The sequence below is a fragment of the Pteropus medius genome, unplaced genomic scaffold, assembly GCF_902729225.1.
Source record: "Pteropus medius unplaced genomic scaffold, Ma_sr-lr_union100, whole genome shotgun sequence".
Taxonomy (NCBI): domain Eukaryota; kingdom Metazoa; phylum Chordata; class Mammalia; order Chiroptera; family Pteropodidae; genus Pteropus; species Pteropus medius.
Window position 1 is genome coordinate 1,152,598 of NW_024346062.1, and position 24,266 is coordinate 1,176,863.

At 41.2% G+C, this 24,266-nt stretch overlaps 1 protein-coding gene and 1 long non-coding RNA gene across 2 annotated transcripts in view; one reads left to right on the plus strand and one right to left on the minus strand.

Moving 5' to 3' along the window:
• Window positions 1-643: 643 nt before the first annotated feature.
• LHFPL2 (LHFPL tetraspan subfamily member 2) overlaps window positions 644-24,266 on the minus strand; it is a 141,308-nt gene continuing 117,685 nt past the window's right edge. Inside the window, exon 5 of the mRNA XM_039874894.1 lies at window positions 644-4,610. Within this exon, the coding sequence (XP_039730828.1) occupies window positions 4,354-4,610 (257 nt within the window). The 3' untranslated portion in view covers window positions 644-4,353. The remainder of the gene's footprint in view (window positions 4,611-24,266) is intronic.
• LOC120612464 (uncharacterized) lies at window positions 4,609-23,634 on the plus strand. The gene is made up of 3 exons (XR_005655448.1): window positions 4,609-5,334; window positions 9,604-9,697; window positions 23,045-23,634. It is a non-coding gene; the product is annotated as an uncharacterized LOC120612464 (long non-coding RNA).

The window sequence follows — 24,266 nt, forward strand, 5'->3', positions numbered from 1 at the left end:
CCATTTTTGTTTATTCTATCAGATAAGTGCTTCGTGGAATATGGAGAGTTGAGTAAAAGTTTATGAAAAGGGTCGATAGTGTCATCTTTGCGTTTATAAATTAGAATTCTGCTTCTAGATGAGGCTTTTTATGGGCAGGATTACCATCAGGAAATTTGGATGAGGAACTGCTCTACAATTGGCTTTTAATTCTGGATTTTTGTTGGAAGAGCAGAATGTGCCCTTCAGTTTTTTTTCTTTGTCATTATACATACTTCCTTGTGTGTGTGTGTATATATATGTATAAATATGTATGGGTATATATTTGTATTTCTTTGTAAAACCTTTTTAAATGCTTCCAAGCATTTTAATATTTCTTAATTTTACTTTAAGATAGCTGTACTTGAGTTTTTCTTTTTATAACTATGTTGATGCTTTTCCAAGGAAGAAATATATACAATGCTTATCTTGAAGTTCAAGCTAACCTAAGGTGGGATATGTTGCTGGTGAAAAGAATAGTTAAAATACCTGAATATCTTTTATCCTGTGGTCAGTGTTACCTATACGTTAGTGTTTAAAATAAAATTTGACTGATAGGTCTTTTCTTAATCAAATTATACACATCATATTGAAACCAATATACTTAGATTTGAACGAATTCAAATAAGTTTGCAAAATCTGGTTTAATTCAGATCTGGGGAGAGGAGGGGAGCACATTGTTAAAATACATAGGCACAGGAACTTAATCAATGCTAGACAAACAATGTATTAGTTTACAATATAATAGGATAACCACAAATTTGAAGGCTCAAGTTGAGTCCATTGGGAGTAAATACAATTTTATATTTGGCTCAAGTGGCTGTTGAAGGAGTTTCACCACAGTCTCAGAAGAAATCCCAGTTGTGCCTTTAACTCTTTTGGCCCTCGGGAGTCACTGCTGCCCAAATACAAACGCAGGCCAGGGATTTCCAGTGGCCAACATGTTATTGCACAAAGAGGTCTGTTCTAAGCCAGACTCTCATGGCTAAGAAGGTGTAAGATCAGCTCTTAGTGGTCTAGCATTAACATGGTCTACCAAAGCATGTTAAGAAATAGCTCCTTAGTGATTATGTACCAGCTACTAGTTATCACACTAACAGAAAAGGCAACAGGGCAGCTTCACATTTCACATGAAAGACTAGCATTAACTGGGCCTGGCTTGCTGGCTTAACTTTCACATAAAACTAGTGATTATTTTAATTTAGACCCAGAAAAAAAAATTTATACCAGTCTTTTCTTCACATAGGTTTGTGTAGCATTAAAATTGTTTTGGGTTAATGACTAGGCCATGAAGGCAAAAATGTTTAACTCTTCCTTTGCCAAAACAGAAACAACCCTGTTCTGACTCCTGTCCAGTTTCCAAAAAAACAAAACATACATACACCTTTGTTATTGCACATCTTTCACACAGACTTGTGTATGTATAATATATATATTTTTTAAATATGCTACACATAAAAAGACTATGGCACTTTACAGAATACATGTTTAACAAAGATCATTACACCACAGATGTTTGAAAACTATACAAAAACCCTTACACGATTAATGTAACATTGTTGAATTAGCACACAGGTTTAAAGAATCCACAGAATCCAAGGCAAATATTTCTGCCTTCTTAGAGTTCCTTGAGAAGCCCAGCCCATCACAAAACTTTTAAGCACAAATGCAAGCAAAAATAAATAAGACTTTTCTGGTAGTAGTAATGGTCCAAGTATATTAGATTTTTAGACTGAGGCAATTAGGTGATTAATAGAAATTTATTAGAAAAATAGATGTGGGTCAATAATCAGTCTAATTATTTTTAACATACTTCTAACATATTCCTCATATATTCAGTGGTTTTTAAACAGCTTCTGCAGTTGGGTCTAGACTAACATGATTTTGGATGTTCCATTCATCTCACCCGAAGCCTCGTAATGCACTAAAGGTTAAAAGGCCCAACATTACCTCTTATTCTTTACTACAGAAATTCCATCTCTGCTCTGCTTACTCAGTGTTTAAGTAGTTTTTAGTGGTTTGGGGTTTTGTGTGTATATGTGCTTTTTTTGGTCTTCTGTTGCATTCAGAATAGTGAAGTAAACAGTGTCAAGTGACTTCTGTTCAAGAGAAGTCACTTTTTCACTTGTGACTTGTTATCTAGGGACACTCACCACCTTAGCAAAGACAGGCAGTAAAGATGATGGATTGCTCAGAGGATCCTCTGGGCTTATGACTTGTCTGTAAGGAGAGTGAGAGTTTAAAATTGGTGTTAGAAAATGGGTTCTCTATCTTTTGTACAGAAAAGAGTGAATCTTCTGACACATTTAAGAAAAAAAATGTTTTTATCAAGAGTTGCCTGATGAAGCGAATTTTTTTTTTTTTTTAAATGAAAATTATTGCCAGGGCTTAAAGTAGTTGCTGTGGTGGCATCAGGACTTAGTTAGAGCATATAAATGCCTAGTCAGGTATAGGAGCTTCATCCAGTGGCTGCCAAAATCTTTGTCAAGAATAGAGTTAGTGTCTCCCGAGTGCTTACACAAGGCTGCTATTAGTATATGCATTTACTCTTTCTCTTTTCAAAGAAAGAAAGTCATAGGATTTACATTTTGCTTGTTCTGAACTTTGGTCTAAGAATGGTGAACTCATTAAGGCCTGGTTCCACACCCTTGCCCCTCCTGCCCTTAGCTCTTAATCTATACGATAAGATGGTTTCTGGTATAGGCCAAAGGCCGGAATGGAGTAAAACTTGAGTTGGTCCATTCCATTTATATGTAAAGCAATTAGTTGTTCTGCACCAAGGCAAGGCATGGTTTTAGACTCACTGCTTTAAGATGATTCACTGCGGCAAGGTTGTAAAATCTGAATCAGGTGGCACTTAACAAACAATACCATGCCCAAACAAGGTACGTAATTTGTTAAATTTTCAAAACAAAGCAAGCCCTCAAGTGAGCAGATTCATAAACCCATAGACACTGAATCCTTCCAGAAATCTGGCAACTCCACTCCAGTTGCTTATGTTGCTATGGAGTGTTTATCATTCTCCAGTTCTGAGCTCAAGGCAAATACTAGACTAGGTTTTTTCTGGCCACGTTGATCATTCCAAAGTAAATTTGAAGTGATGGTTAATACCATTTTCCTGAACCAATGATATTGGTAATTTATAGAAACTTGATTAAAAGCCCTTGAACCCTTTTTAACAATGGTAGTCAATTCTTTTTGAAAACAGGTATAGGCAGATGCCATGAGCTAGCTCTTTTTTTGCATTCACTTTCCTACTCTATGCTTTCCTGGGAATGAAGCCTTTGATGCAACTCACCAGTTGCAGCAATTTCATGTTATTTCAGTATCAACACCAGTAACTAGAAAAACTCAAGCCCCGTGATTAGCTTTTTTTTTTTTTTTATGCACAGAATGGCATTTTGCTGCTGTTGGGGTTGGAAATATAGCTGACTACAGCATGGTTACCAAACAAACAGTGGGAAAAGGTCTCCCCACAAGTGCTGAGATTCTGGCAAGTTCTCTCAGTGAACATGTGAATGAGGCACAGCTGGCTTGGAGACCTCTCTGTCCCTGGAATGAGGAAACAGTGAGATTTCTTTTGGCAGTCAAAGCCCAGTTCCAATGCAAGGAGAAAAACGTGATCTCAAGTGGAAGCAGAATGAATTTTTCTCCACTAGCAGGAGACACATTTTATTCTCAGGATCCTATCCTTATTCTTTGAGTGGCAGTTCAGTTGATTCACCTTATCCTGGAATTCAGCCTAGAATTAAATTCCACAATAGGATTCCCCACTGCCCGCTTTGGTGTGCTGAGCAAGAGACAGTATCTTGCTCTGCCCTTTAGCATACACCCTATGCCCAGTAAGAGTGCAGTCTTCGTTTTAGTCTCCAGTTGAGACAACTTGAAAGAACTAGGAGCAAACAGTAACATCAACCCCCAGACCTCATTCTGAGGCAGAAATGCTCACAGGCCTGCAACCTTGTGGTAGAAACACAACTCAGAACAACCAGCAAACCTGGCTAACAGTCTCTTCTGTTACAAGAGAAATGCTGTTTAATAGTTTAGATCAATATCCTTCACTGAGCCTTGGGGGAGATGCAGTGTAGCTGAACTTGTTAACTACACGTCTGTTTATGTACTATTTTCATGTTCTCTCTCTCTCGATTTGCATTGTGGTCCTCATGTGCAGTCACTCTGCTTAGCTAGATGTTGCCTCTCATTGGTACTGTTAAGGCTCCAGGCTGTGGAATGTGGCTTTTGTAGGTAAAGGCTAGTTCTTTACTTGACTCAAACAACAAAACCAGAGGTGGACTGTTTCACAAGGAAGAAAATGGCATTTTTGTCTCTTCCAAATTAAAGGAGGCAGATAAGGTTTTTCCCCTCTTCGATTTCTTCCTGAACTTTGTCACTGGAGGTTGCAATTTCTGCTTGTGCAGAAAAGATGGCACAGATGAAGGTGAGGACTGTTCCACCGATGGCAGTATAAAAGGCCCAGCCCAAGGAGCAGTCTCCAGGTTTGTAGGCCGATGCGTAGTGTCCACAGTAGGCAATGGCCTTCTGGCAGCCCCAGCCAGCAGGGTAGAGTATCAAACCAAGGATAAGGAACAGGCCTGTAGGGTAGAAGAGAAAAGAGGTGAAAACTCCCATGGCTCCATAATGTAAAGTGAGTACCTGTACAGATGGTGTAATTGTTACCTGATTGCCTGCTTTGGGTTATGGAATCCGTTCTGCAATAGCAAGTGTTAGGGACTGTTTCATACAACTAACCTGACCTGATCAAGATACATCATCACTTTATTAGAAATATTTTTAGCTGCTTTTGTACATGTTGAAATGTGTACTCACGAATAAATTCTCTTCTAGAAAAGCAAATTAACTTCTTACTGAGGTGAACATTTCCCTTCTGGCCTAAGGCTGAGGTCGGCATACTAAAGCCACGTAAATGTGGCCTTGTTTTTGTAAATATCTTATTGGAAATCAGCTAGGCCCATTTGTTTATGGAGTGCCTATAGCTGCTCTTGTACTGGAATAGCACAGAAAGTAGTTGCTACAGATCCTATGGCCTGCCGAATCTGAAATAGTTACTATGTGGCCTTTTGCAGAAAGAGTTTGCCAACATTTGCAAACTTCATAAGAATTTTTTGTCTGAAGGCTGTTAAGTGAACTCGGCCTTGGGTAGACACTAATAAGATGTTTCCATTTCACTGACCCCACTGCCCTGTCATACTTAACGTCTGTCTTTCTATTCTTTACAGCTTTACTGCCCACTGTGTAATTGAGTTATTTTTCCAGCCAGCCTGGTGAGTGAGGAGCTCCTCCGGGGCCAGAACTAAGGTAAGTGAGGCACAGAATGCTAGGAGACAGTCACTTTTCGGTATCCACCCTTTACTTGCGGGAACCTGAGAGCGAGTTGCTTGCCTTGCCTTGCCTTAGTCCTGGCCCCAGCCAGCCGCACAGCAGAGCTACTTATGGGGAAGTCCGGAACCTGAAATGACAAAGGCAACTAAGGGCCCCCAAATCTTACCTAAGAAAACTTTTTGTAGAAAGGATGCTGCAAGGGGACGGAGTCATTCTATGTGGCATAAAAAAGAACGTTTTCTCTCAAATATGACACCTATGTAATCAGGATTGCTAATTCATAACCCTAAAGACCTGTTTTTTAAAGACTATAGAATAGCATTTCTATCTTCATAAATCTTGGCTTAATTTTTTCTTACTGTTACTAAAATTCTCCAGGTTTACTATCTCAGGGCTTTCAAATCATTTAAAGCAACTTGCCCACAAAAAGAACATGTGATAGTATTAGGTTTGAAAGATCAGATCAGAGACAGTATTTGAAACTACAAATCATAACTTTCATAGAGCTGTCTTCATCTTGTGATGGCATGTTCTCACCAAGCCTGACAGTTCACTACTATAGTGGGTTTTGGGGTTTGATTGTCCCTACTTTTCCCAAGTTAATCCCATTGTTCTACTCTAGCAGAGGTAGAATGGAAGAAATCTGTTCATATGCTCATTTTCTGAAGAATGATGTATCACAAAAGCAGCTTTGTAACTCTGCAGCCCTCTATTCCTCTAGAGGCAGTGGAGTGCTGGGAGCAGAGAGGCAGTGATGTGTAGCTGGGGAAATACTAACCAATGTTGGGAAGCATAAGTGAAAGGAGCAGCAGACCGAGGCATCGTGGAGAGATGCTATTAGAAATGACTAAGAGCATAGAGTAATTCTCCCAAAGATAAGGCAGCCAGTGGAGAATGTGTTGGTACTCTGGAATATGCAAGGTCTTGAACCAGCAATCTTGGTTTGGGAGTGTGGAGTCAATTCAAAGGCTAGAAATCACATAGTTAGAAAAGCCCCTATAGCTAGTGTGAGCTAGAACACAAACCAGCAAGATAATGGACCACAGCAAAGACTCACTAAATTAAGAGGTGGGTCAGTTAAGAGCTCAGAATTGGGAGTAAGACATGTCTGAATCCAAGTTCTGCCGTCTCTGAGCTGGGTAACCTTAGAAAAGTCTCCTAACCTAAGTATGATTCCTCACCTGTAAAATGGGCTAATACTTAACTCAACGTGGTTGTGAGTATTGAAGTCTATAAAGAGTACTTTCTGTATCCATAATAGCAGCAATAATGACACTGGGACAGAAGACTAGCACCTGACAATAGTTTAAAGCCGTTCACAGACCCTTCCCATACGTAAGCACAAGCCGTTTAAAGTTTACCAGTTATGAATAAGCAGGTCAGCTTATTTTTGTGGGTATATTTTGAAAGGTGTAATAATTTGGGGAGAGGAGAACCCAGGCTACAATTTAGTACCCTTGAAAGAATAACCATCTGCATCTGAACAGATCTTACTCATCAGGGGGAGAGCTAAAAATTGAGCTAATTTTTATATTTCCAAGGCCTATGATAAATCCCAATTAATCCCCACCTTGTTTCCCAGGAAATCTCACCCACAGTGCATGGAGCCTTGTTGTTCTCCCTCAGGTGCTAAGTTAACTGCCCTGGGAATCATGAGGCACCATCGCTGGGGTTTATATAAGGATTCGGAGGTTCTTTCTGGCATATAGCCACTGCTGCCAAACTCTAGTGCAGGCCCTAGGCAAGGGGGCATGAGCTGCTCTTCTCTTCAAAAGACCAGTGTTTGTGTTTGAATGGTGGCTCTAATTAAATATTAACTGCATTGTTTGTATTACATGGCTTAAACAAGCCCAGTAAGTGAAAGTAATGCATTTCATTATGATAGGGACAGAAAGCATGGAGTTTGTTGTCACATAGCACCTCTGCTACCCTGTGCTAGGCTCACAAAGTATCTGAATTTGGTTGTCTTATCTTCTAGGAAGTACACTAAGTTTAAAATAAATAATATAATCTTTATTTTAATATCAGACCCCTTTTCACAGCACAGCCAAGAACATTCACTCCATTACACCTCTCTAGCTATCTTAGGTGCTCCCTTTCCTTATAGCTCAAAGTTTCAGAAGTGCTTTAGGCCACCTTAAAATCTAGTGGCTGCTACTGGCCAATTTGTGAATGACAGTAGGGAGACTTATTGTATAAGGGTGCCATGCTTATGAGTCTGTCAAAATCCTCAGCTTGAATATTTATAAGCCCACAGGGCATTCTGTGTGGGAGGATAATAAAAATTGGGCTGTGGTATGTCTCCAAGAGGGATGTGTGCTGAAACCACATGCTCCCAGCCCGGGAAGCTAGCCTAGACAAACACAAGAGTACCTTATCTGAATTCTCAGCGGGTCAGGGGGAGGAAGTTGCCACTGTCTACCTTGCCCTGGCTGGTAGGCCTTTCCTCCCAGCACTCATCAGAGTTGTCATCAGCATGGTTAATGCCATGAAAATGCAAGACCTATATCTAAGAAAAAGAAAAGAATGGGCCTTCAGGTATGCAAAAATTAAACTCACACTTTTCATCTTTCTGGGTATTTATAAAAAGGCTCTTCTACCAAAAGAATTCCAGATAGTTTAGTGATTTGGGTGGCCCTCTCTGGTGACTGCCACACTTAGGCCTAGGTCCTGACTCGCCACTGTTCTTGGGGCCCAGAGCAGTGTCTGAGCAGTGGTTCCTGGGCCCTTGTAAGTATCCCTTAGGTAAGTATCCCTTAGCGAAGCACAAACATCATCAGAACAGATTCTTCTGCTTCCTAGTAAAAATTACTGAGAAATAGCACATAAAGGTTTCCCATCTCTCAGGGTAAAATCAAGCTTCCTTTCCCTGGCCTTCAAGGCCCCACGTGACCCAGCTCCTTATTACCTGTCTGAACTCACCTCTACCTTTCATACTCTTGTTCTCTCTGCTCCAGCCACACTGGCCAACTGGCTTTTCCTTGGACACATCAGGCATGCTTGGGTCTTTGCACTTGCTATTCCTCTCACCTGCAGTGCTCTCCTACCACATAGCTTTCAGGTCATCTTCAAATGCCACCTTCTCAGTGAGACCTTCCATTCCAGTCTATTTAAAATTTCAATCACCTACTTCTCCCCCACTTGCTATCCCCCTTGCTTGCATTATTATGTCTTTTTAGCGCTTATTGCTAATATGTGACCTTTTTTTAACCTAAGAAATGGCCATTTCACTTGGTTCAACCTACTGTTTTTACTTATTTTGATTGTTCATCCACCTCCATCCTAGACTAAGTTCCACAGGGGCAGGGATTTTTGTTTATCTGATTTACTACTATAAAGCTAGTGTTTAGAATAGTGCCTGGCACATAGTAGGCACTTAATAAAACTTAAATGTCAATATAATTTGTTTTGTAATATTTCTAAACCATAGTGCCCCTGGGGAAAAACGGTAAAATAACTCTGACAGAGGCCGATCAGTAAGAATGAAATGTGCCAGCAGGAAAGGAAATGGAGACTCTTGGTTGGCTGACTTATCCTGTTACACTGTCCTGTTCTAGGCCTGAAAATCCCATGGTTTAGAAGCAAAGTTGTGCCCCAAATGGGTTTGATGACACCAGCTAATGAGACAAAATTAAAGTCCATGACTTAAGAAAATAGGCAAGAGAATATAATATAGCAAGATATACCAAGTCTACCACCAACTGGGCATGGTTTTTCTGGTCTTCAATTTGGAGTATCCAGGGACTATCAGCTTGGTTGTGGCTTATATCCAGAAGCCAAATGGGAGGTGAGGTGTGCTCTGGATTGAGTTTCACACAAGAGTCAAACAAGAAAATGGTCTGCTCTCCCTTTGCAGCTATTAAAAAGGCAATTCCTGAAGTTAGGCTAACCTATAGTGGTCTCTGAGGACTTTCTATCGCCTTACCTTAATGCATTATTGTTTTGGTGTATGTTTTGTGGTGGGTGATAGAGAACGGAAAAGACCAGGCCAGTGGGCATTCACTTTTCTTTGACTGGCATCTCTCCCTGGTATCTGGCTCAGCATAATAGGCCCAGCTGGGAAGAGGAGGAAAAGCAGAGAGAATGATACTGGCCGGTATCCAAAGAAAATAGCTACCACTGAAAGAAACCATAAGTAACTCAGATGGCTGGTAACCTCTGTCATGGCTCGATTTGATAGGATGGAACCATTTTCCACAACCTTAAAAGATATCTTTATCCTTCTGCCCTTTCTCTTGCTAACAGCCTCCTGATTCACTGTACCAAGAGGATTAGATGCTAGCATCCCACCATGGGGTCACCTGAGGGATGACTCAACCTTATCTGAGGAGAAAAAAAAGTAAGTGAAACGAAACTGATGGTTAGTTATTTGGACTACCCTACAGATGCCTCCACAGACTGGAAACGGAGCCCTGAGGCCCACCATACAGTGCTGGCTCCCATGATCGGCTGGGCACCAGCTATTAGATTGCAACACCTACCACGCCCCCCTGCTAGTTTAGTAATATTTTCCACTACCTGAAACTAACTTTCAGACTCAACCCTGGATTCTCAGCAGTTCTACCTTGCTGCACAGGAATTTTCAGAGTCTCTATGGGCAACCTAAACATGTGGTTTGGGTTTAACTTAAATAATTAGAGTCCATGAGCTGTGTCCCATCATTGCTTTTCCAGGGCCAAAAACATAGAGGATGCTAAAAAAAAAAATGAAATAAACCAATCTTCCTGCTTTCTGATCAACATTCAGCACTAACTGTGATTATTAGACCAGCCACAAAATATAAGTCTTAGGCAGTTTTCTTGCTACTGACCTGGAATCAAACAATGTGATATCAAATACAAGTTTCAATCAAATCTCTTAGGTGACAAGAAAAACATCTCCATAATCCAGCCAAGCCCCCAGTTTTGGAAAGATGAGGCATTGCTAAATACATTAATATTTTACTTGGTCTGAAGATGACCGGCTCAAGCTTTAAGATTATGGGATGCTAGGAATGGGGGAGCCGACTCTGCACCACAGCTTTTCAGTTTGTGAAGGAAGTGAGCAAAGGCTACAGTCCTACCCTCCAGATCAGTCACAAATCACCACACTTTCACAACCTGCTGCTGGCCAAGAGAATGGACTCAAAATTTTTTGTGTGTGTGGATACAGAAAAAGGCCATTGTTCCTGGTCTGAAAAGTGTAAAAAGTAAAGGCTGGCTCCTTTATATAGAATAACAAGCAAGTATTTGGACATCACACTTCTTCAGACAGACTTCTAGACTAAATAGTAAAGACTAACTAGACCTTGATTTGCAAAGGAAATTTACTAAGGACAGGAAGAAAACAAGGCCATCTGTTGCTGCTACCAGCAGCCTGTGGAGAAGCCCCGGTGAGAGGGGCACAGTACTTCGCCTCCACGGGATTATAACCAAGGAGCTCATTCCAAAGCTATGAAATATCCTATTTCTGGAGTGAGTTTACAGCAGACAGTTGATAGTAGGTTTAGTATCTTTTGATAAATTTGGACTCCAACAGAGGAGTGTCCACTGAGAGTACCCCAGGTGCTTTTCCTGGCACCTGGCACAGTAATGAGTAGCCATGACAGGGGCAGAAGAGTGGGATGGTGGCCGGGTTACAGAGGCTTTAAATACTTTCAGGCCAGTGATATTCAAGGAATCTGGTCACACTACACACATCACCATTCAGTGAACAAGGGGCTGTTATTCATGTGGACTCCCTGGGCACTCATCCATCTAGACATATCTCCCCTCATCCCAATTCCAATGTCACCTCTATGTGAAGCATTTGTCAGAATGTTATTCTCTGCGCGCTCCCACTGCCCTGTGCCCATCCTTCTTTAGCTCTTTACCGCATTATTATTTTTATTTATTTAACAACTATTTACTGAGTTTCCTACTAAGTGCTAGGCATTATTCTTAGCCCTGAGGATGTAGCAGGACTGAGTCCCTTGAGGACAAAAAAGTTGTATTCTCTTGGTATATGTCACAGTTTTGTCTTAGCATTTACTATAAACCTCGTGAGTGTGTCACAGTTAACCTTGGGTAGGAAAGGTCAAGAGTTCAACTTATTTCTGGCTTTGAAACAGCCACTGACTGACTCACTTAGGAACACAGACTATCAAACATCTATTCTCCTTTCAACATATCTCTGAAAAAATGGGGGAAAAAAATCACCCTATGCTGTTTATCCCCATCAGGCCCACCCTGTGACTCAGGTTTGGGATATGGGCCGAGCTAAGCCTGAGGTCCAATTTTGTTTACCTTGCTCAGTTCGCTGCAGCATAATGCCAGGAGGCTGCCCCTGCTACCAACCCCTCTACCCCTCATCCCCTTGCCATAGGCAGCTCTCTAATGGGAAACAAGGTACATCAGGCAAGAGAGTGACTGGCTTTCTGTATCCCATCCTCATTCTGGGACAAGTATGGGACAGGATTACTGGGGGATGATAGTTTCAATCCACAAGTTCAAAAAAGCACTGAGGGTATTGGGTTAAAGGTAAAAATAGACAGGACAGTCTTTCTTGCGTGAATTTTAGGATATCTGCCAGTGAGTGTTCTGCCTCCAGGTGGGAAGGAAACCTATCGCTTTTCCTTCTCAGCATCCTTTGCTGTTTTTCCTTACCTTCCCAATCTCTACACACCCAAGTGCCCAGGCTCAATCCTTGTCTTCTTCTCTACATTCTCCTTACCAGTCATACTTAGCCCCATGGCTTTAAATATTACCTCTCGGCTGACATCTCCTGAATTTTGATCTCCAGCTCAACTCCAGATTTGCATATCCAACTGCTTACTTGATCTCCACTTGGATGTCTAACAAAGTACTTGAAAATTATGTCCCAATCTAATTCCTGATTCCCACTCCCCACTTTAAAACTTGGACCTCATCTCAGCAAATGGCAGTTCAATTCTTATACCCGCTAAGGTCAAAAACTTAAAATCATCTTTAACTCTTCTCTCTCAGAGTCCTCATTACTCTATTAGCAAATCTACTGGCCTTCATTCTAGCTGTTCACTTTGCCTGGAAGCTCTTCCTCGATTGCCCACACAGCAACTCCTTGATCTCCTTCAAGTCTTTGGTTAAATCTCTTCTCATTGAATCTTACCCTGACTTCCCTATTCAATATTACAGCTTTCCGCATTATCGCCCCAGCATACTCAGCCTCTCTTACTGTGGGCTATACCTTTTTGTCCCATCACCCATCACTTTTTAATATACTATGTAATTTACTCATTTGGTTTACTGTCTTTCTCCACCAGCTGAATGTAAACTCCATGAGGATAGAGAACTTTGTGCAGTTTATTCTTTATGTATCCCAATTGACTAAAACAGTATCTGTCATGCAACAAAGTGTTCAATAAATATTTGTTGAATGAATGAAAAGCTAGAGTACTGTAAAATAGATTTACACTTTTCAATGAAGTGAATGTGGAAAGTTCTTGCCAAGTATTTTAAATGGTTGGAGGAAATTTTTCATCTGATAACATGAATCACAGGGATTGGCAAATTTTGGCTACAGAACACCAACCACACTTACTAATAAAACACACATAGGGCCCAGACCATGGGACTGGCCTTTTACTTTGACCACAAGCACTAAAAACTTTCTGGCTACAGGAAATGGCTGTTTGTTGGGAGATCACACAGAAAAAAGTCGTAAGTCAATTAAATATAATAAGTTTTCAGTTTTCTAGAGATCACCCTTAGTTTAGCCTCAAAACTCTGGTTCGAACTATGCCTGACTGCCTGCGGAGAGCTGAAAAGTCAGGCTGTGGCTGACTTATGGGAACTGCCCAGGAAAATGGCAGAAGGGTACAAGGGGAAGTGAAGATGAGCCATGGCAGTTTCCAGAAGAGGTAACGGTGGTGTCTAGAAGCAGTGTGAGCCTGGAGAATGGGAAAACCAACAGAAGGTGCCAGCACTGAAGGCAGAGAATGTAGAACTGCTCTACAGCCCAGAAAATACCCGCTATCAGAAGCCTTGAGGGCAATGTCACAGATCAGTCTCTGGTGTGTGTGGTGGGGGAGGAGAGCAGGAAGATGTTTCTCTGCTTCCAGCAGAGGAAAAACATGTTTAGTTATTCACCTCTAAGTCTAGGACTGTCATGTGGCACAATAGTTGATGTACAGAGTGTTATACGACCTTATGCAAGCTAGTTAACATTTATCTGTATGCTTACCTCTCTTCTCTAAAGTTTTATTTTTCCCAAAATCGTCTTTCATGCTGAGACTTGGAAGTCATTTTGGCAGTCTCTAATAGCTATTTGTCAGTCAACTGTTGTTAGGTAGGGACATTTTCTATTTTACAATACCCCAAGGCAAACTGTCAGATATTATTAATTGAATTTGTCATCAAGCTATTCTTTTCCAAGATCATGGTGTGAACCTGTACAATTCTCATGTGCAGGGACTTTGGAGACACTATGTAGTGATAATTCTCAGTTGCCAGGACAGGGCTAAACTAGGTTCTGTTTTTTTTTGTTTTTGTTTTTTTAAAAAAGAAGAGCTGCAACTTAGAATTTCATGGGTAAACAGTTTAAATAAAAATTGCATGTAAATGGTAAACCAGCTATCTGGAAAACTATCCAGAACAATGGCAGCTAAATAGACAGACAGACAGATAGATAGATAGATAGATAGATAGATAGATAGATAGATAGATAGATAAATTGTGTGTGTGTGAATGAATGAATGAATGAATGAATGAATAAATGTTTTACCATGACATAATACACATTTGTCCCATAATAAAATAGCATTGATTTCAAGGCCTCCTAGATGCCTCAAAGCATGTACTTTTGGCTCATATGAACTCCCATTCGATGGTAAACCTGTTGACAGGGGTAAGGAGTGTGTTCCCTATCCCTTGGTTTCTGTGTCTCCATCCCAAATCCATACTTAGTGCCCATGACACACTATACATACTGTGTTGATGACCAACTTCACATGTCATTTCTGATTCCCATTTCCTTTCTAGTCTTCAGTCTCTGGAAGAACCTTTAGAAAAGTCTTCTATGGTAAAAATGGTAGATTCCAAGTAAAGATGACATGAAGTTGAAGCAATAAACACCTTCCTCCAATTTTATACCTCCACAAGTAATCCTTTAACTAAAGCTGGAAGTTTGTGCAGGTGATTAGAACCTTTAATGATCATACCAATATTATTATAACAGCAGCAGTGGCTAACGCTTATGAGTGCTACAATGTGCCAGGCTTTGACTAAGCACTTTAAATATAACTCATTCAGTCCCTGTAACAGTCTTATGAGGTTGGTTCTAGTAATATCGTCATTTGAGAGGAGGAAACTGAGGTACAGAGGGATTAAGTAAGGTTACAAAGCAAATCATTAGTGGAGCTGGGACTGAAATCCAGGCAATAAGGCTCCAGACTCCCCTCCTGAGTCATCATACTAGACTGCTGCTTTATTATAAACCAGAGACTGTCTAGTTTCTAAGACAGAAGTGTTTGTCCAGCTGAAGAGGGAAGATTGATATGTACTCAAAAGCTGGCTTCCTTATACCTATGACAGGTTAGAGAGCAGATGAAGAATATTGAGGGAGAAAACCACAGAAGTGCTGTGAGGGGATGATGGGGAGGGGAAGGCTGCACCAAAATAAAGGGTCATCTATTGTCAGGCAGGTTGATTTGCTAACATTACAGCAAGACAACAAGAAAATAAAGAAGTTCCATCCCGACCTTCTCTTTCATAACAATCTAAGTGTCACCGGCCTACTTATTACAATATAGATGCCACTTTGGAATTGCTGCCCTGGGCCAAAGCAACTTCTACAGAGAAAACTTAGAGAACAAGTCCTCTTCTGCAGGATGTGGAACACTTGTAGGAGCAGAAAACAAGATAAAGCACAAAACCCATCAAACCAGAGGAAAAATATGTAAGCCATATAATCCGCTTATATTTTAGTCTTTGCCCTGAGATTCTGTATGCGTTGGAACCATCTGAAATTGCACATCCACCTAGAACACTAATGCCATCCACAAAAAAAACACATCCTGTGCCCTCTCCAGGACAGACATCTGTAGCCAATTAGACAAAATCCAGCACTGAGAACATTCTCAGACAACCCCAAAATTACATACCTCCTCCAGCAGGTCAGGCTGTTGTTTAGCCATCTCGCTTCCTCCAAGTAGCCTTTCTTAATTCATAGAACAGAGCTGATGATCTTTCCTGACCTTCTCCTACCCCTGAATCTTTGAGCCACTACTCGTACATGGTAGGTTTGAGTTAATCCTGTGTTTACAGATCTCTGCTTGTCCAAATGTCCACATGCAGGGGATGCTGCTCTCAATCTTAGAGCGTCCGGTGCTCATGAAATCCTGCTTATGACAACTGCAGATGCCAGAATAGTGGCCCCCAGGCCTCTTCCTCCTCTCACCCAAGGAGAGCCCTAGTCCCCTGCCTCCCAAGCCCCAAGGCTGATGAGCAATGATAGTCCAGCCTGTTTGACTTTTCCATTTGCCAGGATGGGCCACTGGCCTCAGTACCAAAATTCAGTTAGCCATTCAGAGTCAGGGATATTGGAACAGTACTTATAGAGTCATGTAAAATATTATAACATGAATCAAAGATTTCTGCCCAAGAATCACCACCTTTAGTTAATCTATACCTTTGGAATCACTTTGCCCCATTAAAGGTTTTCAATTTTTTAATGAAATTTATCCTACAAAGCCCAAACAGAATTTGGCTTTAGTGATTGCCAGTTCTTAAAATGATTCTTACTGGTTTTTCATATGATGGCTCCATGAATTATTTATGTTCTGTCTGGGAGGGCAGACTCCATGTCAGAATCGAGACCAGTATTTGCTAACTCTTTTACTCTCTTCCAGACACCTAGGAACTTAACAGCTGTGCTAACACAGATTCATCAGCATAGCACAGCTCATGTTTCTGTTAGTGAACAGACATTTACTGAGCACCTATTATGTCTGTAGCAGGCCCCATTCTGACCACTAGAGATAAAACTGGGAAAGACAGAACCCATATCCCCTCATATATTTTAGAACAGGGTCCTCAACTCCCGGGACATGGACTGGTACTAGTCTGTGGCCTGTTAGGAACCGGTCTGCGCAGTAGGAGGTGAGTGGAGGGCCAGTGAGTGAAGCTTCATCTGTATTTGCAGCTGCTCTCCAGCGCTAACATCATCGCCTCAGCTCTACCTCAGATCATTAAGCATTAGAGTCTCATAGGAGCACTGGTCCCTGGTGCCATAAAGGTTAGGGACCACTGCTCTAAAACAGTGGTTCCCACACTTCTGGATTTTATACACTAGTACAAGAGCCAGAAAAATTATTGAGAGGTCGATATTTTTATTTTGCTAATACAAGGACACTGAAAATAACCATTATCTCATCATCATCATATCAAACGATATTTTAAACACAAAAAAGGTAAAGGCTGTACTCTAAGAAAAAAAGGACAGTTCTTTAAAATGAATACATTTAGCTCTATGAAATCTTACTATATTGCCCTTATCTTTCTAGTTTCTGCTGTGGACTGGTGGAAACCTTAGCACAGTGTGGACCTGCACTCACTCAAAGGCAGTAACTATTGGGAGAGCAACTACTGAGAGGCCCCTCGGGGCGGGGGTTGTGGAAGGCGCCTCTGTTAGGATGGGGACCACTTTGTCAGAATCCTGTGTATGGCACAAGTAACAGGGTAGCATAAGGAGGCTCGCTCTGAGTTCTCTGTCTCTTTGGAGTCCAGAATCTGAACTTGTTCTCATTACGCCTCATTTTAAAGTTTCAAGAGTTTATGGCCAAGCTAGACTGGGCCCAGCTTTGACATTTAATAACTACTTTGGGAGCCAGATCAGGAACTGGAGGTCAGAGGGTTCACTGGTAATGAAAAGGGTTTTCAGCTGACGACTACAGTGTCTTTGTAGAGCAGATTATATCTACATGTCAGCTTAGTACATGATCAATGATATCAGAGGTTTTGAACCAGCAAGATCTTTTGAGGGGAAAGAGGAAAGGTGAAGGATAAAGTATCAATAATTTTTTTTTAAATGCCTGTATGAAAGCTCATGTCATCTCTCTGGAAGATGACATGTCTTTTCAGCTCTCCTAAAAACACTCCCATGGAATTATAATTGGCAAGAAAAGTACTCTTCCAGGGTGGGGGCTGGAGAGCAGATGACAGAGCAACATAAAGAGAATGCTTTGGAAGACAATCAGAGCATAGTTGTCCTAAAAAGGCCTTAAGTCCAAGGCCCTGAGAGGAAGCTTCTGTTACAATTACTCAGAATTAAGGATCATCAATTTAGAATTGTCAGATGCCCTTAGAATATGTGGAGAAACAATCTATAAGAAAGATGCACTTCTCTCTTATAGAAGCCTAAGTCTCAGCAGTAATTCACGTTTATAGGCAAATTACTTCACTGGCAGTTTCTTCAGCCTTAACTCCTGTTAAAATGCATCCCAACAAATTAATTTAGCCAGATTATTCTTTCCCATGAGTTCATGATAAAGCTGTACTTCACATTTCAAGTGAGAGGCTGTTTCCTAAACTGTTTACATACAACTGGGAGAAATTTATGAAATACATTCTTGATATATTATTCATCTGAAATGGAGGATGAAGAAAGTGCTCCTGTCTGACTATAACCAAAATAAATTGATAATTCAAAATAAACTGCCAAAATAAGTAAAATGAAGTATATAGCAGAGTAAAAGACATGTTAAAGAAATTTAGTCATTGAGCTATAAAATTTGCAGGATGATAAGTAAATTTCTTGCTTGCTAAGTAAGGTCTTAGGGTCCAGATAATGTTAAATAATTCCCACAATGTGTCATCTTTTCAACATGAGGTCCCTGAGGTTGGCCTTGAAACACTGAACATTATAACCACCGTGCATTTTGGTTTGAAATTTTTAATACTGGTTTCATTTTTTCCAAATGTGTATTTTAGATTTTGTCTGTACTGGGTGCTATCTTTAAAAAAGAAAAAAAGATTGCTGACCATTTACTAAACCTACTGGGAAGATTGTATACAGTAACTGAACTCATGCATATGGCTGCCTTTGCACACAGTTCTTCATAGGGGATGCAGATTACTTCTGAAGTAGCGTCACCGCTTAGAATACCACCATTGCATTGGGCTCTTAAAATGGAGTGCCTGAACTGCTTGCATAAATATTCAGAGCCATACTTAAGTGATTATTTGTTAATGGAATCTGAACACAGACTATCCATGGCTCCATGATAATTTATGCTACAATTAAGTGGTTTCCATGGCAAACTACTTTCCACATTTTATTTGCATATCAATTGCTATATCTGAATTTTAAGAGAGTTTGCAGTTTTCTTCTAGATCTTCCAACTAATTCTTTAAAAATAGATCCCAGTTCCTAGATTTACTTAAATTAATGCCTGCTTGATCCATGCTTTTAGGCAGTAGTTTTTCACCTAATTACAGGTTGAGTTCTTTGTTCTCTTTATATCTGATGATACATATATTTTTTGCTTCTCTAGGGTATAGTTTATAAAACAATGACTCTAATATGGCTTAGGAGTGGAAACTCAAGAAACTGTAGACCTGAGTCTACAGGTCTTTGCACTTTGTAGGCAACCAATAAAAACACCTTGAATTGAAATTTAATTCTGGCCGCCTTATAACATTTCTGCTTTCTTTAGTTTTTACCACAGGATTACTAAAAGTCGACGAATTAGTAAATGTGTCATAGTGGTGTTCTTACACTGATCTGTTATAACTGACTTCTGGCGGAGGCATTATCTGTCTGGAGAGGCAGAAATCAAGAGCCTCCTTTTGACAGCCAGAAGCTTCCCGTGCCTCCTTCTAAGAAGGAAAAGCAGGGGATGCTCCCTCCACTTTTCTCATGCTTTTCTTTGATGATATTTTGAAAGTGGGCGACCAAGGTCACGCTACCTTCTCAGAGAAAGCCAGGAGGACTTCTCAGGTGTAAATTTAGGGGGCAAAGTCTCTGTGAAAGTAGGAATCTTTTCTCATTTCTTTATGCTTTCCAAGCCTCTCTTCTTGCTCCTCTCCCTCCACAATGCCTGATTTGGTCTTTTTGGTCTGGGAATGAATGCGTAGGGCATGGGAAAAATCGAAATGGATGCTGGGATCAGACTGAGTTGTGGTTACCTTCCTGATGCTAAGGTTATTTTTCATCCTGTGAAAAACAGCAGTTAGAGTACCAAGTCCTAGATAGTAATCATGGTATATTTCATATGCCTCTCTCTCCTTCGACTTGCACTCCTATTTATGACAGACCAATTCCACAAGCAGTAAAGGCAAACCCTCCACTCTTCTCTCTCAGATTCTTCCTCTTTTATTCCTTTCCCTTTCCCTTCTTTTTTTTGTATTGTCCTCCTGCATCCTCTGTCATTGCTCACTTCCAAGAAAAAGCTGAGTCCGCACGCACCAGCCCTTGACCCGCCACAGCAGACAGCAATTCCCATGAGCACACCCTCTACCCCAGCCCAGCAGAGGCACAGTTCAGCCCCACAGTAATCTATCAGGTCAGACTGGTGGAAGAGCTTGCTGAGGCAATCCTGCTGGATTGAGATGGATGTGGACAGATAGAGGGCTACAGGGAGTAGAGAGTGTGAGAGCTAACCAGACACAAAGAAGCGAGCGAACATATGAAGGACTGGAAGGCAGCAGGCAGCCAAGCCCGGCATCTCATGTGCTCGTTCAACTCACGGCATCCCCAGTGGAATAGTCCAAGCCAGCATAAGTGAGCCAAATCCTGAGCTCATTTTAATGGCTTCTGTCCCAAACCTGAGTCACTGGGGATTCCACGGACTTCTAAGAGAGCCCTTCATGCATTTCCAGAAACAAACTGCATGATGCCGTCATGGAAAACCTGGATCTTTGCATTCTACGGTTTCACTATGGATTACATCCAGGTCACAACCTAAGGAAGACAGCTGGCAAAAACCACCCTGCTGGCCGATCACCCAGCTTTTGTAATGAATCCCAGAGGGCTGTGAACCGATGTGTGTTTCTGGCTCTGCCAAGCCCTGGACAAGTCTTCATCTAGTGAAGACCAATCAGCCTGTGATTTATTCTGCAAGGGGAGTCTGAGAAGCCACCTGCAATCAAGACTCAGCTGCTAGAAGCTGCCTCCAGAAGGGAAAGGGATGGAGAACGTACATGTCAGTGGGAAGAGGAGTGAAAGGAAGAAGTTCTTTGTTTTCCTGTCAATTCAACTGCTAGCTTCCACTTAAAAAAGAAAAAAAAAAAAATGCTCCGAGGAAACCCACAGTCCCACCAAAGTCACAGGACTGCTCTATACTCTCCACCTCTAGCACAGGCAGGCTTTTAAGGGGCCAGGGAATAGCACTGTATTATGTTTGATTTCAATAGAACAACGTCAACTCTAAAGACTATAAAAGATACTCCTATTCCTTAGAATGAAGCAATTCTAGGAAACATAAAAAATATCCTAAAACCTGCCAAGAAAGCAGAAATACTTTAATAGTCACATAGCTACCAGTTATTATTTACTATAGCACTGTGCTTAAGCCTGTCTCTTATAGTATCTAATTTAATCCTCAAAACAACTCCGGGGCATATATGTACTATTATTATACTCATTTTACAAATGAGAAAACTGGCTTAGAGAAGTGAGGTCAGTTGGTCAACATTTCACAGCCACTTTAAGGTGAGGACTGGTCCAGGGCCAGGTGAGGCTTGAACTCTAATTGCTACTGAACACCGAGGACATCTGTGTACAAGTGCTTAGGAAATGTCAGCTGGGTGCCCACCATTAGGCTAGGCCTTGAAGGCAAGTCCTGCTACCTGGGTTAACTTAATAGTCAAGAGTTGTATTTTATTATTTTTTTTTTAGTTGCCAGATTTTGAGATTTCCAGTGAGGTAGCAGATTCACACCCAACTTCTAAAATCAAAATATCAAGATTTTGATGATTTATGTTATACTTTTTATAGACAATGAAGGCTATACAAGCCTGTGGCCTGTTCATTCTTTAAAATTAGGTGTAGTAAAGGAATATGCTTACAGTATCTTATAATTTTTCATTCACTTGCATTTTACAAAAATGTCATTTTTGCCAAAATGAAAGTTGTCAGAATAAACACAGTCTGAATATATTTCCAAAGACTATCCTTCTGTTGCTCTGGCAACAGCCTCTTTTCTCACCATCTGTTTCAGTGTCGAATAGATCCAGCCAGGCAGGGTTGATAGAAAGGGGGCATGGGGAGAGAAAAGACTGATGTTCACAGCTGCAACAAGTTCTTGGCTGAGGCTGGGGCTGACCAGATGCTCTTACAGACTGGCCAAGAGGAGAGAAAGCGAGTCAGCTGCTTCAAACACATACACTTTCTCAACCATAGGTCCAAGGACCATGACTGCCATTTATGTTGGCTTGAATTGCCTGGTGTACACCTCTAATAGGGAAGAAAGAGACCACTGAGCATCCCTTACAGATCACTTTCCCTACCCCCACTACGAGGGAGTCGGCTGACTGATGCTTAGTTCTTTCCCAGGATTTCTTCTCAGAGGAATGGCTGTTCAGTTGGAAGGAGAAAAGCAACCACTTCTTCCCTGTATTTCAGTGCTTACATTTAGATCAGTGTGCCCCAGAGATAGTCTTACTATACAAGAATCTCTGCCTCCTGCCAATTTAAAATTTTGAGTAATTTCAGACTTGTATGCTATAAGTATTCATGGGGAACAAAAATGATGGGAGCAGGGAGAAAGTTAAGATTTTTTTTTATAAACTCTAAACTTTGAGGAGACATGCGGCCAACAGACTAACACCCAGAGGTGTGCTGCTACTTCCTTCTCCTCAACCCTTCTTCCCAGAGGCCTGATGCCAAGAGAGAGGGGAGGGGAGGGAGAGAAAGGGAGAGGAGGAGGGAAGAGAAAGTCAGGAATAACTCACTGGAGTGTATGAATAATACCAAAGATACGTACTAATCTTTGTGTCGAAACGAATGTTCTTGCCATTTATGTGAAATAGCAAATAGCAGCATCAAAAGATTTGTTGGGCTAATCCACATTCTTAGAGATTGAATCTACTGGACTAAACATCTTATTAAAAACTGTATACAAATCATATTTAAGACTAAAGGGTATGTATCTACAGGTTGCTTCGGCACGACTGTAAAAGACAGGTTGTGGTATTACAGCCCAAGATGTCCCACCCCTTACTTTAAATAGCCACTGATTTGCTAGAAGACACTAAGTTTCTCAAGATGAAAAGAATTCCTAGGGACGACAAACCAGGAATTTCACCTGCATACAAGTGTATTGATAAAACTCATAATAAAGGCATGAAATCATTAAGGATGAGCAAATGCAGCATAGTAAGGGAAATCTGCCTCTCTGGTCAACCAGAGTTCTTCATTGGGACTAACAAATTGCGTGTGCTGGCTTTCACTCATCTGCACGTTCATTGTGACTTTTCCAAAAGCCTTTGGTAACATTTCTCAGCAAAAGTTTGAAGACGCACGTGCTCGAGGCACGGTGTGTCTGAGGGGTATCAAGTCGGGTAATCTTTCTGACCAGATGAATGGGCACGACACCCATCATATTTATCATTTCCAGGAGGTGTCATGCCAAGCTGAAGGGGGTAAACTTCAGAATTGAATCTTAAAGGGGACTGTGAGCTTCACAGAATCAAAAATCTAAGATTAAAAAAACTAAGGTAAAGTCATGCTTTCTAATCTCTCTATTTTTCAGAAGAGGAATGCCAAGGTCCAGAGAGATGGTGTTTTTATCTCAAGTGAAACTGCAAGTTAGGAGCAAAGCTGAAAATTAGAATCCTGGCCTCCCAAATTCCGTGAGTGCCTGTGGGTGCCTGGGTCACCCATGATATGGCTGATCCTAGCAGAGAAAGAAACGAGGGTCCTGAGATTTATCAGAAGTATAACACTCATGCAAACACAGCAGGATGGTAGAGCAGGTCCTTCTGTGATTTCTCTGGGCCTGTTATCTGCCTCCCAACACATATATACCACGCCCCCACCCCCCAAACATTTGAGGAACAAAAAAATTAACTTGTCAGCTGTTGGGAGGGGGATGTTGTTTGATCTGTTATTTGGAAGCTAGCTTCCCTGCTGAGCTCAAGAGTTTGCTATAAGGCAGACTCCGAGTGAATGCATTTTGGCTGTTTCTTTACAGGTCTGGACACCGGGCTCAGTGCTTATCTTCAGTGCATGCAGGTTTAGGGCTTGCTGAGGGATGAGTCACTTGTGCTCTCCAGTTAGGGTTATAGGTGGATTAATGTTTCTCCTGTTAAGAGTTCAGATTAATAAATACCTTGATTGTAATTGTTTAAGTAGTTAATTTTTTTCCTGAAAATCAAAGCGAGTCTATTCCTGTACTTTCTTGAGGATGTCTTTACTCTGCTATGTGTCTATTTTGCTGTCTGGTATAAGACCCTTGAGCCTAGACAGATGCCCTTTTGGTTCAGGGTCCACCTTTCAAACCTAAATGGGAAAGTCTATGAAAGAACTGATGGCCTTGGAAGTTTTCTTGCAGCTCACAGCTTCTCCTCTCCATCACTGTAAAGAGCTCATACTTCTCTTTCCAGATTTCTAACCAGCTCATTAGTGAGACATTCCCAGAAAGTGGAAGGGTTAGTTTGTATTTTCTGATCTGAGTACACAGAACATTCTCTCAGGCTCCAGGAGACAAACAATTTAAACCAGAACGTTATTAAACACAGAGCAGCTGATACTAATTCCTTCCCAGCTTGCTTCTTCCCCTCCCTAAGCTGAAATCATCCTGCGGCTGGAGATGGGGCTGGGAGTGGGTGGCAGGACTGGCTTACTGGGTCTGAATGAACACCCGCACTCATTCCTTCGCACAGACTGCTTGCCTCAGGTGAGACCTGACTCCTCAGTGGATGCACTACATGCAAAGCATGCTTTTAATTTAATGGGAAAAGCAAAGAGTAAGA